Source organism: Capra hircus, chromosome 5 (assembly GCF_001704415.2).
Source record: "Capra hircus breed San Clemente chromosome 5, ASM170441v1, whole genome shotgun sequence".
NCBI lineage: Eukaryota > Metazoa > Chordata > Mammalia > Artiodactyla > Bovidae > Capra > Capra hircus.
Window position 1 is genome coordinate 62,771,146 of NC_030812.1, and position 15,497 is coordinate 62,786,642.

Sequence of the window (15,497 nt, forward strand, 5' to 3'; positions counted from 1 at the left end):
TGGTGATGGACAGGGAGGCCTGGCGTGCTGTGATTCATGGGGTCGCAAAGAGTCGGACACGACTGAGCGACTGAAATGAACTGAACTGAACTGATGGACACAAGCAGTCTGCCACTTTTAATAACTACCACCTCCTACTCTTATGCCTAATGTTTCATCTCCCTTCAATTCCAACTGAGAGGAAAAACTCAATACCTGAAAAACATCCTTGATGTCTCATCCATTATTTTATTATTTCAACAAATTTATTGGGAACCTACTACGTGCCAGGCACTGTATGAGGCACAAAGAATACAAAGTTGAACAATGACACAAAAACATAATTCCTATCCTCATGGAGTTTACAATCTAGAGGCTCTACGTTAATCAAACAAATATATATATAATTACAAAGGTGATCAACATTAAATAGAGGTCATGCGATAATGTAATTTTTTCCTTACTCTGAAAAAAATTAGGGAATGCTTCCCTGAGGAAGTGATGAATGAGCTGAGATCTGAAAGACAAATAGGAGTTAACTAAACGATGAAGGTATTTCAAGCAAAAGAATAGCATGAACAAGGGTTCCTTTGGTGGAAGAAGCACTTTAATTCTCACTAGTTTCAGATATTTAAAGTGCAATAAGAGTCAAATACAAAGTAAATTAAACAAGGAGCACAATGAAACTAAGAAGTAGTAATAACTAACTTCTCCTAAATGCTTTTAAGGTGATGTGCCAGTCACTGCTTTAATGTTTTGAGGTATTAACTCTTTCAATGTTCAGAATTATAAATAGCAGCCCTAATAATTGAAATCATAGGTAACATAAAATATTTTTGTTTCCATCTAGGGTTAGGTGAGTTACCTTGATTAAAACTGCACTTAAAAAAAAAGAGAGAGTGAACTCTGCCTGCAGTATAAAAATGAATCAGAAAGGTCAGAGTAGCTTAGGAAGACCAACTAGGAGGCTACAGAAGTAACTGCAGGCAAAAAGTGCTACTGTAGCGTAGACGAGAAAAGTGGTAAATGAAGAGAAGTAGACAAATTTACTAGGTAAAATGAAAGGATGTGGTAATGAACTGATTGGGGAGGGGGTGATTAGAGAGAGGAAGTTCTAGGTTACTAACTTGGGAACCACTGACCACTGTGATGGTGGAACGTTAGATTGGATACATTAATAAAAACTTAAAGAGGAATATTTAAGCCTTGTATTGACAAGTGATGAATAAAAATAACTACAATAAAAACCCAAAAGAAGTTTCTGATTAATTTTGTCACATATATTTGCCTGCAATCATAGAAAGCTATTCTTACATGGCTTAAATAATAATGTTCCATTACACCTAGTGTCACATGGTGATCTTTTGAACTCTACAATGAGAAAAGATAAAAATACAATACCAAGAATATGTTTTTCACATATATGAACTTTAAAAGAAAAACACTAATATAATTTTCTTCCCCTGATTACTAACATCTCTGCTAGGGATTTAGCAAAGAAAAGGCAATTTTAATTTTAATTTGTGGTCATTTAAAAACTCTGATAAGTTTATTACAGGTTGATTCTTATATTTCTCATACAGCAAAAAAGATTGAGACTAACTTAAAATTCTCCCCTTATTTTTCAAGTAGTTTGTTTTTATATACACACATCTTTTAAAAGCATTATATTCATCTTAAAAGAAAAAGATAAAAGACCAATAAATGATTCCTTTCCCTACCTCTGGAAAAATATATGAAATAAGGAATAAGGTTAAATAAAAACATATAATTGGGATTCCAGTGAAAAGAGCAGGTTATTAATTGTGATTTCAGTCAAGTCATTTGTTCTTTCTGAGCCATAAGGTCTTTATTAAACTTTTAAAATGTAAATAACACCTACCTCACAGGCTTGTTGTGGGAATTATACAATGTTTTTGGAAATGATTTATGAATTTTAAATCTATAAAAATAGTAATCACTATAAATTTTTAAAAATCTAACAAAGCATATAGAATATTCAGCTTCATATTAATTATTATCTCTACTGTTTATATGACTTTCTTGAGATGGCCAAATAAATTGAAAATAAGAAAAACATTCAGGATCTATAACAGTAAGTAATTATAATACATCATATATTTAAAGTTCATATGGAACAAATATGTCAAATCTGAAAAACACTGCAAGTTCTAGAGAAGTTCATGTACCATCAATCCTGCTTTTCTATAATAGAGACTGCTTTTGTTGAATATATACCTATAGATCAAAAGTACTCTACTAAGGTTATAAGCTATACATTCAAAATATTTAATGAGACCTTTGCTTTTAATCTAAAACTATACAACAGTCTTAGATTAAAATGGTTTAACATGATTTCTAAAATACTCTGAGGTAAAATAATAACAATTTAACTTGTTCTTTGCTATATCCTTAGCTCCCAAAACATGGCCTGTATTTTTAAATAATGTTAATGAAAATGCACATTAAAGACAAAAAAAAAAAAAAGGCCAGTACCATTTTCAATAAAATCTAAAATCACTCTAACACTTAATGTAAAATGAAACATATTTCCTTCCAAGTATTTAGATATAGGAATGGCTATATAAATCATGCCAAACAAGCAAAGCACCATAAAGTATCCTAATGTGGTTGAAAATTTGAAATTTTTCAAGTAACTTAAAGAGCAGTCCAGCTGTTTCAGTTCTACCTTGAATATATTTATGTTTAAGAATGTGAATTTTAAAATAGATCCCACTTAGTTTAATTCTACCAGAAATATATTTTAAATTGTTAAAAGCCTCTGTTTCTTAAATACTCATAAACTTTTATTTCATAATGCATGATTGAGACTCTCTCTCATGTCAGTTTCAACCTTAACAATCCCTAGAAAATAGAATTCAAAATTTACCAGTTATTCTTATTTCAATATATAAGTCACATAGAACTTTAATCAAAACTAGCATTATAAATTCAACATGTGCAAACAACCACCTGTTAAGATACTGTAGGAATGGTATGAAATCATTTTATGTATGTGAAAAGAAAATTCTCTGAAAACATTCCCCTCCTTAAATAGAGGAAAGACAAAGATAAAGAAATAATATAAATAGTATTAATTAAAATTCTTATAGTTACAAACGTTGCCAAATTTAGCAGGATAGTTAAATTACTCTTTGATGTCTAACAATACATGTTTAAAGGAATGTACAAGTAGTGCTTTTTAAATCAGTTGGCCATATACTCTAATGCTTTGCTTTTTTACAGTTTGTGCTTTTTATTTTAACATTTGTACCATCTTCTTTCTTGAAAACTATAGCTTCAACTTATACAGCGTACCCATCACTTAAAATGATTCTTTTTCACATTTTCAAGTTACCTCCTACGTTCTGTAGGGTGATGATTTTCCAGAGTTTTCAAACCCAGCAATTCGATAATTTATTAATTTGATTGGGCTTTTTTTTTAAGTAATAAGTTATAGATTTAAGTACATAATTTTAGTAACACTTAAAATGTAAGCCTCCTTTTATTTTACGTTGGCCCTAAAAGCATCTGAATCTCTGTAAATAATAGCAAATTATTAACAAAGTGATAAATAAATTCAGCAATCTGTGAGAACACAATAGATTTTCATTTTTCTTTTTAAAAAATGTCTATAATGTAATATCAAAATTAGGAAATGACATCTCCTATTCATGAGGCATAGAATTCATCTTACAGTATGCACTGACTTCCCCTATATCACACCAGTTTAAAAGAGGGTTAAACCCTAAAACTCAAAACAACCAAAAGATTGTAATGCCCGTACCTAGTATTTTCTAAACTGGTTTTGGAATAGTCACCACTTCATTACATTCTATTTCATTTTATTGTCTTTTCATGAAAAGGAAAGTTTCCCATTAATTGGTAACATCACATTATAAATATAACCTCCACAATCCAAAGCTATAACTTGAATTTCTGGCTGCCACTCCTGATATTCAACTGATGGAGAAGAGCATCTTTTTCTAAGTGAGCCTCTGCAAGAGCCGTTTTAGCTTTAGCCAATTCTTGTTTAAGTGATTCATTCTCTTCCATGAGCTGAAATGATAAATTTGGAAAATAAGGAAATGTAACCATTTTCAGGAAATACAGACTATTTATACAGTATCTAAAGGTGTGACCCACAAGTCAGCAACATTACCCAATGCTGGTGAGGGTACACTTAAGCTGAAAATTGCTCTGAGAAGTTATTTGGAAACACATACCAAGCACTTACAAATGTCTGTTAAGTTCTGATCCAGCAATTTAAAACAAGAATTAACTCCTAAGTTCCAAATCTAATAGTGATTTTGTTTAATTTCAATTTGCCTTAAGACGCTGCTGACCTCACTCCTTCTTGCTAAGCCTCTCTCCTCTTTCACCTTTCATGTCACAGACATTTCTTGTTTACCCTACTCTACCTATGGACTTTCATCTTTCCCTCTGACGTTTAAGAACTCTTAAGTTTTCTGCATTCTATTAACGTCCATAATTGGTGGTCTTCTCTTATCACGTGAGTCACTCTCTTAGATGTTCTCTTCTACTCCTGTGGCTCCAACAATTATATAGTCTGCTATAGGGCAGGCCTCTCTTGAGCTCCAGACCCACATTCTGAAGATCTCACTGGACATTTTCATCTAGATGTCAATAGGTCTTCTCTCATTAAGACTCAGTTCAATCCTCTTGGAACCATCCTCTAATCTCTAATGAAGAAAATGTGATAAAACCTTCTCCACAGGAAAAAGTATTTACACAGATCCTTTAAAATATATGCATTCAACTTCAAAGAGTTCTCAGATTTCTTTTAGGTGCAGCTTAAGAATGCCTGTCTCACAGACCAAATTGAGTATTTTACCATACTTTCCTAAACTCTAGTACATACAACACATGTACGCTGTGACTACTGTATACACACTTTTACTTTCCCATTCAATTCTGAGTTTCTCAATAGATAGGGAGTGGTATTCTCTTCCAATTCTATATCCTTAGCTTAGAGCTGACATCTAACAAATCCTGCTAAATAGATGAATAAACTCATTCTGTAATTTCATCAAAGAGAATTAAAATTCTGCTGGATAGAATTTTATAATAGCAAAAAAAAAAAAAGAAGCAACCCAAATATTGACAAATGTTAACAGTAACCTTTAGAAATGATAATATAGCCATACCCATATTAATGTGCCATTAACAATAAATATGAAGCATTGACTATACTTCAGTAAATATAAAATAAAATAGATGAAGCATATGCAGCAATATGGAAAACATTTGTTAAACAACCTTAAGCAAAAAGTACAGTATATATATGTGTGAAAGTGTTAGTCTATCAGTTGTATCAGACTCTGCAACCCCATGGACTGTAGCCCACCAGGCACCTCTATCCATGCAGTTCTCCAGGCAGATACTGGAGTGGGTTGCCATTTCTTTCTCCAGGGGATCTTCCCAACCCAGGGATTAAACCTGGGTCTCCCCCACTGCAGGCAGATTCTCTACCACCTGAGTCACCAGGGAAGCCCCACAGCATATATACTAGGATAGCAATTGTTTAGAAAAATTATGGAAAGAGACTGAGAGGAAAAATTTTAAAAATACTTATAGCACTATGGGAGGTTACAATATGTCAGAGAAGTTTTAAAATATTTTTCCAAAGTTCTGAAATATTATGATACTTTTATAACTTAAAAATAAGACATCAAAATGAATATATCCTCCAATTAGCCTTCGCAGATACCAGAAATGGCACTCTCCCACATTTCCTCCTTTATCTTCTTTTAGACTACAACTTCTGTGAAGGCTGGGAATGGCCATACCTTGCTCAACACTGTATCAACTAACTGCCTAGTACATAACAAGCACTCAACAAACGTGATTTAAATAAGTAAATAAATAATGCCTAATAACTATGTTAACTGCTGAATTGAATGAGTATGAACTAGGTTTCCCATTACCTGTTCCCTGGTAAAGTCAAAAGAGCGCTCAGGAAGGCTGGCTGACTGCGAAGGCCAAGGAACTTCTGGGCTCGTCTGAGTGGCTTGAGTGACACTGTGTTGTTTCTTCAGATCACACTTTCCACTGGTATGCAGCACTGAATCACTTTTGACATTTGCTTCCAAATCTTTTCTAGTGTTGAGCATCTGAGAATCTAATCAGACAAATAAAATATTCAGATAAAATTTCTAAATACTTGATAAATCTTAAGTTCTCTTGTGAAAACCTATTTAAAATGAGTATGTCATAGTATGAAGAGATTACTATGAAACAAAAAAACAATAAAGTCAAATAAAGAAAAAGCTCATTCATTGGAAAGATGAACAAACTCAAAATCAAAAGCTCATCTGTTGAAAAGAAGAATAAAATTGAAAAAAACCTTAGATATATAGACCAAAAAATAAAAGATAAAAAAGAAAAAAATTACTAGAATCAGAAATGAAAGAAGGGACATTACTATTGTCCCTTTAACAGAAATAAAAATAACTATATAGGAATACTGTGAAGAATTGTATACCAATAAATTAGATAACTTAGATGAGGTAGAAAAACTTCTACAAAGACACAAACTACCGAAACAGACTCAATAAGAAACAGACTAAATCAGTAATCAAAAACAAAACAAAAATATATTCAGAGAAAAGCCCAGGCCCAGATATGGCTTCAACAGTGAATTCTACCAAACATTAAAAGAATTAATACCAAATCTTTAGAAACTTCCAAAAAATAGAAGAGGAGGAGCATTTTTTAACTCACTCTATAAAACCCTGATTGCAAAACCAAAGAAATCATAAAAAAGTAAACTAAAATCAATATACTTAATATAAATGAATACAAAAACCCTCAATAAACATTAGCAAACTGAACTCAGCAATATAATAAAAATAATTATAGGCCATGGCCAAGTGAGATTTACCCCAGGAGTGCAAGATTGATTTAACATTCAAAAAATAAATTAACACCACATCAACAAAACAGAATAAAACAAAAGCCACATGGTCATCTCAACAGATGCAGAAAAAAGATATTTGACAAAACCCAGTACTTTCTCATGATAAAAACAGCAAACCAGGAATAGAAGTTTCTCAATCTGTTAGAGGAAATTTTCAAAAATTCCACAGCTAATCTCACACTTAATGGTAAAAGACTGGATGTCCCCCCTAATATTGGGAATAAGACAAGGACATTTTCTCTCAATACTTTTACTCAACACTGTCCCAGAGGTCCCAGGCAAGGTAATTAGGCAAGAAAAGGAAATAAAAGGCATCCAGATTAGCAAGGAAGAAGTAAAAATATCTCCATTCACAGATGACATGATCTTGTACATAGGGAAAACAAAAAATAGAGAATCCACTAAAAACTCATAGAGCTAATGAACAAGCTTAGCAAGTCTGCAGGATATATGATTAATATACAAGAAATTAATTGTTTTTCTAAGCACTTGCAATGATTAATTCAAAATTAAATTAAGAAAACAGTTCCATTTAAAATGTTATCCAAAAGCCAGGAAATATTTTTATAAATCAACATTTTTTCTAACTTTTTGAATCACAGAGGGTCAGAGCATATAGGTTGCAAGTGAACAGAAGCCCAAGTCAAACTTGTTTTTAAACAAGGAAATGTATTTGTTTCCATAATAGTAGAGTCAAAGTGATGGTGCTTCAGGTATGGACAGATATTGGAATTCGTATGATGTCCTCAGGAGTGTCATTCTGGGAACCTGACTCTATCTACTTTTCAGGTCCACTTCTCTCTTCTTCTGTGTTAGTCCAGTCATATGATGGCAAAGGTAACCTCTGGTGACCAAACAAGTAAGTTTTACACCCTGTGACCCCTTCACTCTCAGTGTCATTTTCAATTCACACACACAAGACTCAGAATGCTTGGGTCACAGTCCATTCATGTTATCATTCAGTGTCCCAAGGGCTGAAATCTTTTGACTGGTCCACCTGGGTCCCTTTCCCACTTTAGTGATAGGGCCATATGATTGTCAGGTTCAACCAAAACCACACTTCACTGTTGTGACAGAGAGGTAGTTCATCAAACCAAATTATATTAAGAAGACAGAAGAGTAATATCTGTTCAACATAATTTTTCCCCTTAAAAACATTCCCAGAAGGTGGCAGCTAGGTCAAAGTACAAAAATACTTTTTAAAGCTTTCGTTCATATTGTCAAATTACCCTTCATAATGATTCTAATAATTTTACCCCAATTTTTTATGTATCAAAATAGTTTTATGTACATGGGTAAATGTCACTGAATTGAGTTTTGGTCTGTTCTTGAATTCATATTACATAAGTCTCAAATCAGAAACTACTTTTTACAACATTGTCCTGTACTGATTATGTTTTTAGTAATATTAGTTAGAAAAAATACACAAGAACTGTTGTACTGGGTCAGACTAGCATACCATTCAGCTTGGTAGGGACTGTAAGGGAAATCCTAAAGTACTACACCATGGAAAAGTCAAATCCTCTACTCTTTCAAACTCAGAAAACTAGTAACACCCCTAAAATTTGACTTGATTATGAATTTATCATATACTTTTGGCTTTCAAACTTAGAAGAGCAAAACCCTTCTTTTAAATGAAATCTGATATAGAATGCTAATATAAAGTAAAAACAAAAAAACAGCTGTTACATAGGCTGTAGTGAGGAAAACAGGGTCCAAAGCCCATTCTATTTAGCCTATATATCTCACCACTCACGGGATCCTAAGAATAATGAAAAACCACTGACCAAAACAACTCTGAAATCCATTTTATTTCAAACATTGGGAAATGAAACGAGAGAAAACGGGAGCAGAGAGAAAGAAGAGAAGAGGAAGAAATATGGAAAGAGGAAAAGAAATGAGATGGAGAAAAAGGGAGGAGAGTTTTAGAGAGTGGAGAAGAAAGAATGAGCATGGGAAAAAAAGGAGAGAGAGGCAGATGTAACTGGAGACAAAAAGGGAGAGTTAACTGTGAATCTGTTTCTGTTCTGCACATCCACTCACTTGTAGTACCATTTAGATTCCACATGTAAGTTAAATCAGATAGTATTTCTTCTTCTCTGACTTACTTCACTAAGCTTAATATTCTCCAAGTCCATCTATGTTGCTGCAGATAGCAAAATTCATTCATGGGTATCTGAAATTACCTGTTTGCTAAATTCAAATTTATATTTACATATATATGTGTGTGTATATAGATACTGGGTTGGCTAAAAAGTTCATTTGGGTTTTTCCATAACATCTTATACGCACACAGAGAGAGAGAGGCATGTTAAAGTTTCTCTATGACAGTAGCATCTCAATATGCTATAATTCCATTTCTCTTTATTTCAAACAGCTTTCTTTTATACATTTTCAGTTATGCTGTTACAAGGATACATACATTTCTTATGACTAAGCTACATTTTAGGAGATCTTTTATCAATACAAAATTTCTCTCTGAGGCCAATGACTTTAACAAGCACCTCACAAAAGAAAATAAACAGATGGCAAATCAGCATATGAAAAGATGCTGTACATAATATGTCATCAGGGAAATGCAAATTAAAACAACAACATACCACGACACACCTATTTAGAATGGCCAAAATACAGAACATTGACAACACCAAATGTAAACACAGACACAGAGCAACAAGAATTCTCATTTACTGCTGGTGAGAAGGTAAAACGGTACAGTCACTTTCTTCCAAAACTAAACATACTCTTGACCGTAAGACCCAGCAATCACACTCCTTTGCATTTATCCATAAGGCGCTGAAAACTTATGTCCACACAATTCTTTACAGCAATTTTATTCTGATTGCCAAAATAAGGAAGCAACCAAGATGTCCTACAGCAGGTGAAATAAATTGTGTCACATCAGACAACAGAATATTATTTAGCAGGAAAAGGAGATGAGCTATAAGCCTCAAAAAGGCATGAAGAAACCTTAAATCATATTACTTAGTAAAAGAAGCCAATCTGAGACGGTGACATACTGTATGACTCAGATCTGACTCTGGGTATCTCTTGAAGGTAGAGCGGATAAGATTTTAGGTGAACTATTATCTTTCACTTCAAAGATGAGGTTTTTAATTTTTACCGATTTCTAAGTAGTTATTCTCCATAAAAGCTTGGTCCTGTTTGAGTTCAAAATCCTATCATCTCTCTGAGGATATTAATTATATTTCTTTAAAAGTCTCAGCTTTTCTTCAGTACTCTGAAGTACTAGAACACTCTGTTCTGCTTTCTTACAAGGTAAGACTTGAGGTTTGGAGATCTTAAAGTATCTGGGAGCGACAGCCATACAGCAAGCCTATCTTCTCACACTGAAGCTATCTTCGCCTGAGCTTTTATCAGTAATGAAGCTGCCATTTTGATCTTTTTCAGTCTGACTTCTGTTTGCTGTAGCTGTTCCCCAAATTGAGAGGAAAACTCTTCAATCAAGAGTTCCCCACAAACTGATTCCACCTCAGCAATAGTTCTCTCATGGTTTCTGGCTACAGAGTTTTCTAGTTTGCCTCTTTTCAGTCTCTCACATTTTACCCTCAATTGATAAACTGAAACTTAGAATACCTAAGTCTACCAACTCAAGCTCTTTCCACACTACCTTATAAGACATAGTCCTTACATTAGAGACCTTAAAAATCCTATTAGAATGGAGATAGAAAAGTTAAGCAGAACTAAATACACAGTAATATACTATAAAGTAACTAATGTATGGCAAATAAGTACTCAAGAACTTTAAGAAGTCACATTAGGTTATGTGGAAGGGTTCACTGAAAAGTAGAAGCGTGAATGAACCCTGGAAAGATTTCATTCAAAACACATTTGTAGAATAGATACTAAATCAATTGTAGATGAGTTATTTCTGAGGTAGAGTTTCATACATGGATGATATTTTATCACAAGGTACTAAGTGTCCCTCAATCATCTACTACTACATATGTACATAAATATAAAATAGTATATAAAAGTATAAGTCAAAAAAAATAATCAGCATGTAAATAATTTCAAATTTCAGTAGGTGTTCACTTAAACTGCTTTCATATATACCTCTGATATGAAAAGAGCCATCATCATTTCTCTCTACCACAAGATGATCAATATGAACAGTCACAGGAGCTGGTTGAAGGGATATTGTACTACTACGAGGACTGTCATCCTACGGGAAAGAAAATAGTATTGGCATGTTGCTATTGAAGTAAAAGATAAAATCAATCATTTTCAATTAGTCATTTTCTTAAACACTACTTTTGCCAAAAATATTTTTAATGAGCTAGAAATATATCTTTAATATGCTTTAGTTGATACAGTGAGAAAACTGCCCATTTTATTTTGATATTTTCTAATTTCTAAGAAGAATCTCTACACCATCACCACAAGGACCAACAAGTTCATATTGTTAGGCATGAATCAAAGTCCAGTAGGCTAAATGAACATTTATAAAATGAAAATATAAAAATATTTGTTAACATACTTTTAAATTTATTTTTGTGTTAGAAACTTGTATTTTCATTGGCATCACTGTTGCAACTGTTTCATCTTCCAAAAAATGTTGAATATTCATAAGAGAAGACACAAGAAACTCAGTGCTAAAGTTTTCTATATGGCATTGCAGAAATCCATTCTTTTCTGCAAGCAAAGAGTGTATTACAGCACCAGGCCCACTTTCAAATCTCAGAGTAATCTCAGGAGAGGACTTAGAATGAATTACAGCTTTATGATCCGAACCTATGAAAAAAGAACAAATAAAAATTGTAACTTTGTATTACAACTCAAAAACGTCACTCTCAATTATTTGTCATTAAGAGGTCACTGTCACTTTGAATAGTATTAAAGCAATAATAGATTACAATTTTAATATGTATTCTTAATTTAAATGATTACAGTTCATATATAACACATGGCTTCCCAGGTCGCTGAGTGCTAAAGACTCCGCCTGTCAATGCAGGGGCCGCAGGAGATGAGAGTGAGATCCCTGGAAGGGATCAGGTAGATCCCCTGGAGGAGAACATGGCAACTCCTACCAACATTCTTGCTGGGATAATTTCATGAACAGAGGAGTCTGGCGGGTTACAGTCCATTTGGGCTGCAAAGACTGGGATATAACTGAGTAATATATTCAACCCTAATTTCCCTAATTTCCATTTTTACAGACAATCTTCTACTGCAATAATGCTGTCTCTATTTTTTATTTGTTTGTAACATGCAAAAACATGCCACAATATAAATCTGACATGATTCATAACTCAGGTATTTTGAGTGTGTCTGAGTGTGTACATATCTATACATTTATAACATAACAGAAAATTGCAATGAAGAAATAGTCATGGCATTTAAAGTGACTCAAGCCACTTCTCAAGAAGTGACAAAAGCCTGAATATTTGTTTGTTCTTTATTAAAATCGAGCCCTTAAATAACTGGAAAGGAAAACAGAGAAGACCTCATTAAAATGTTACTACTGAATTACAATCTTAAAATTACATTTATACCAAAGGAAATACAGATATGTTTATGTTTATGTTTATATTTATATTTACTTATGCCTTGGCCTTTTTCTCAAAAAGAATTTGAGGTGGATTACAGAGCTATAAGGACTCAAGTTCAAAAAATGTTGTTTAATTTCAATAAAGAACCCATAGAATAGCTTTAAAAATGAGAGTTCCTAGTGGAACTACTTAAGTGAATCGGCCCTCATGTAAATAAATATTTTTCTTTATTTTACATTATTTAGCTTCAAAAAGAATAAGAGGCAACACGTACATTGCAAAATCAGAATTAAAAGATAAGCAGGGAATGGAAAAGTAAAATAGGTAGTAAGATTATTAACTCAAACTACATTATTTAAATTTCTGTGCCAAAGGTAGACCAAAAATAGCTTTCTAATAGCAAAGGGAAAATACAATCAGTTTCATAATCCATAGAACCCATGACATAAAAACAAACTGTTCTGGAAAGGTGAAGCTATTTCATTTACTGAGGTTCCAAGTTATCTGTCCCATAGGCCCTTATAAGAAGACCCCACTAATCAAATTCATGATGAAAAGTTGTTTATTTTCCCTCAGTATGTATGTGAATACTTTAGTCTTACAGAAGTCAAATGTATACATATCTATGAAAGGGAAAAGGGTACAAGAAATTAAAGATATGTATATTTATGCACCAAGGATAGATCTCCTTACACAACACAAAGTGGAGAGTTGTTTTAAAACTTTTATTTCAAATAAAAAATGACATTTAATTAATGCCAGCTCTACCTGCTAAGATTCAAAATAAACAGTATAGATATCAGAAGAGTTCAAAAAGACTCCCAGGGAATTCTCCTGGTAGTCCACTGGGTAACACTTGCCAGAGGCCAGGTTCCATCCCAGATCAGAGAATACGAGCCACATGGTGTGGACAAAAAGAAAAGAAAACAAAAACTCTCAAAAAATTCTTCAAAAAAATTAAGAACTCATGTATTGTTAATTTTTTAAAATAGAAGGTAAAAGAAATGGCCACAAATTCATAATGGTTAATGTTCTTTCCTGTATCAAGAAAACCAAGAGTTAACTAACTTGTCTATTTAACAGTAAGAACCATTCAAAACAAACAACTTGGTAAATGTGATTTTATTTTGCCTTTTACCTGTCTATAACTACACATATCTATCTAGACACACACACACACACACACACACACAGATATACTCACTCCAGGGACCTGAGAGCCATAAATCATTTCGAACAAAAAGAGTATTTAGAGCAGAGATAAAACAAAATCACTCCTCCCTACTACCTCTTATGCCATGAAACTTTAAAAAGGCTTCCCATTAAAGGGATCCAAACTCTACACATTATTATAGAAAAACTAAAACAAAACCAAAAACAACTTTAAAATTTTAACTGTTCATGTCAGAGTGACAGTGTATATAAACTGTAAACCAAATTACAATCTTTGTTCATATGGCTTATTAATGTCTTAAATGTTCACTAAATTATTTTTTTCTCCTTTTCCCTTTATTCTCTTTCCCTCTCCTTTCTTTTTTGTTATTTTGTTTATTTTTAAACCAAGACAGCTGTAAATAATAATAATAAGGTATCAGACAGCACTGCCTGTACAACCCATACATACAAGGCATTTCAAAATAATTTCTACAGTTAGAAACAGGTGAAACAAAGCAATAGGACACGGTAATAAGTAGGGTATAAAGCAAAAAGCTGTGCAAAAAGTGTTTGGTTGGGTACAGAATAAGGTTTAGCTTTTGAAATTTAACATTCCATCTTTTCTTGTTGTTTTTTCATCTACTATAAAATCTTTCCAACTACATACATTGAATACTTAGCTTCTTTCATTTTGTATGCTATTGGGATTGACAAGGCCTACACATAGAAAAAATCAGGAGGTAATTTTCTTCTATGATGCTGGTTTATTGACAAATGGCACATTTACCTGCAATTCCCAGGATGTGAGGTGATAGCATGTTTGTTTGATATGCAGGATTGCAAGTATTTCAACATGTGTTATATCAGATATAGCATTCTGTATATGTAGCAAAGAAAAATATTACAGCTCAGTGACTTTTCAAAAGATTTAAAAAACTGAACACTGTCATTTAAATTTCTCAGTATAATTATTTTAATAAATTCATGTCTTTAAATGACTGAAAACTATGAGCGTTAATTCCACATAAAGCTTGAGAAAGGAATGATTTAATGTGGTATACCTTGTCATACACTGCACGTTTTATTGCTTATATCCCTCTGTATCTAAGAGAATGTGTTGATTTTAGAATGAAAACCCACAAGAACAGGATACATGATTTTATCAAATATCAAGTACCACACCAGACTCAGGAAATACTTGCATATAAGCAAGATAATGGAAAATAAAGCAAGATAATTCAAAAGTCAAAAAACTAAGATCATGGCATCTGGTCCCATCATTTCATGGCAAACATATGGGGAAACAATGGAAACAGTGACAGACTTTATTTTCTTGGTGAGAGAGTCATTTCCTAGGCAAGTTGATAAGAAGTCTAGGGGTCCCCAAGGAGAGAGGGGTCTGGAATTCTCAAGGAGGAAGAAAGGACAAACTTTTTTTTTTTCCCTCTACATTCCTTAGGATTATGTATCCTGCCTGAGGACAGTCTCTGGATTAAACCTTCTGGCTAATCCTGTTATCTTAAAATGTAAATTATGGGAGTAGGTCTAGTGAGGTCTTTACAACCTCCAGACATTCTTTTGATTCATTGGAGAGTATATAACTTCATTGCTAACACTAGCAAGGGGGTATTCTTTCTGCCCCCTTCTGATGCCTATGTCAGAAGCTTTCTCTATCTCCTTTATACTTTAATAAAACTTTATTACACAAAAGCTCTGGGCAATCAAGCCTCGTCTCTGGCCCCGGATTAAATTCTCCTCTGGAGGCCAAGAATCCTGGCATCTTTTCGAGGTTCAGCAACAACCTTTCATTGGGTTCCAAAATCACTATGGATGGTGACTGCAGCCATGAAATTAAAAGACACTTGCTCCTTGGAAGAAAACCTATGACAAACATAGACAGTGCATTGAAA

At 33.3% G+C, this 15,497-nt stretch overlaps 1 protein-coding gene across 2 annotated transcripts in view; it reads right to left on the bottom strand.

Moving 5' to 3' along the window:
• UHRF1BP1L (UHRF1 binding protein 1 like) overlaps nucleotides 1,238-15,497 on the bottom strand; it is an 86,608-nt gene continuing 72,348 nt past the window's right edge. The window contains exons 18-21 of one of the 2 annotated variants that reach the window (XM_018048146.1): nucleotides 11,421-11,674; nucleotides 10,997-11,105; nucleotides 5,928-6,121; nucleotides 1,238-4,038 (exon numbers count right to left, since the gene is read on the bottom strand). In XM_018048146.1, the coding sequence (XP_017903635.1) occupies nucleotides 3,904-4,038; nucleotides 5,928-6,121; nucleotides 10,997-11,105; nucleotides 11,421-11,674 (692 nt within the window). In that variant the 3' untranslated portion in view covers nucleotides 1,238-3,903. The remainder of the gene's footprint in view (nucleotides 4,039-5,927; nucleotides 6,122-10,996; nucleotides 11,106-11,420; nucleotides 11,675-15,497) is intronic. The other variant, XM_018048147.1, reaches the window with a different exon arrangement.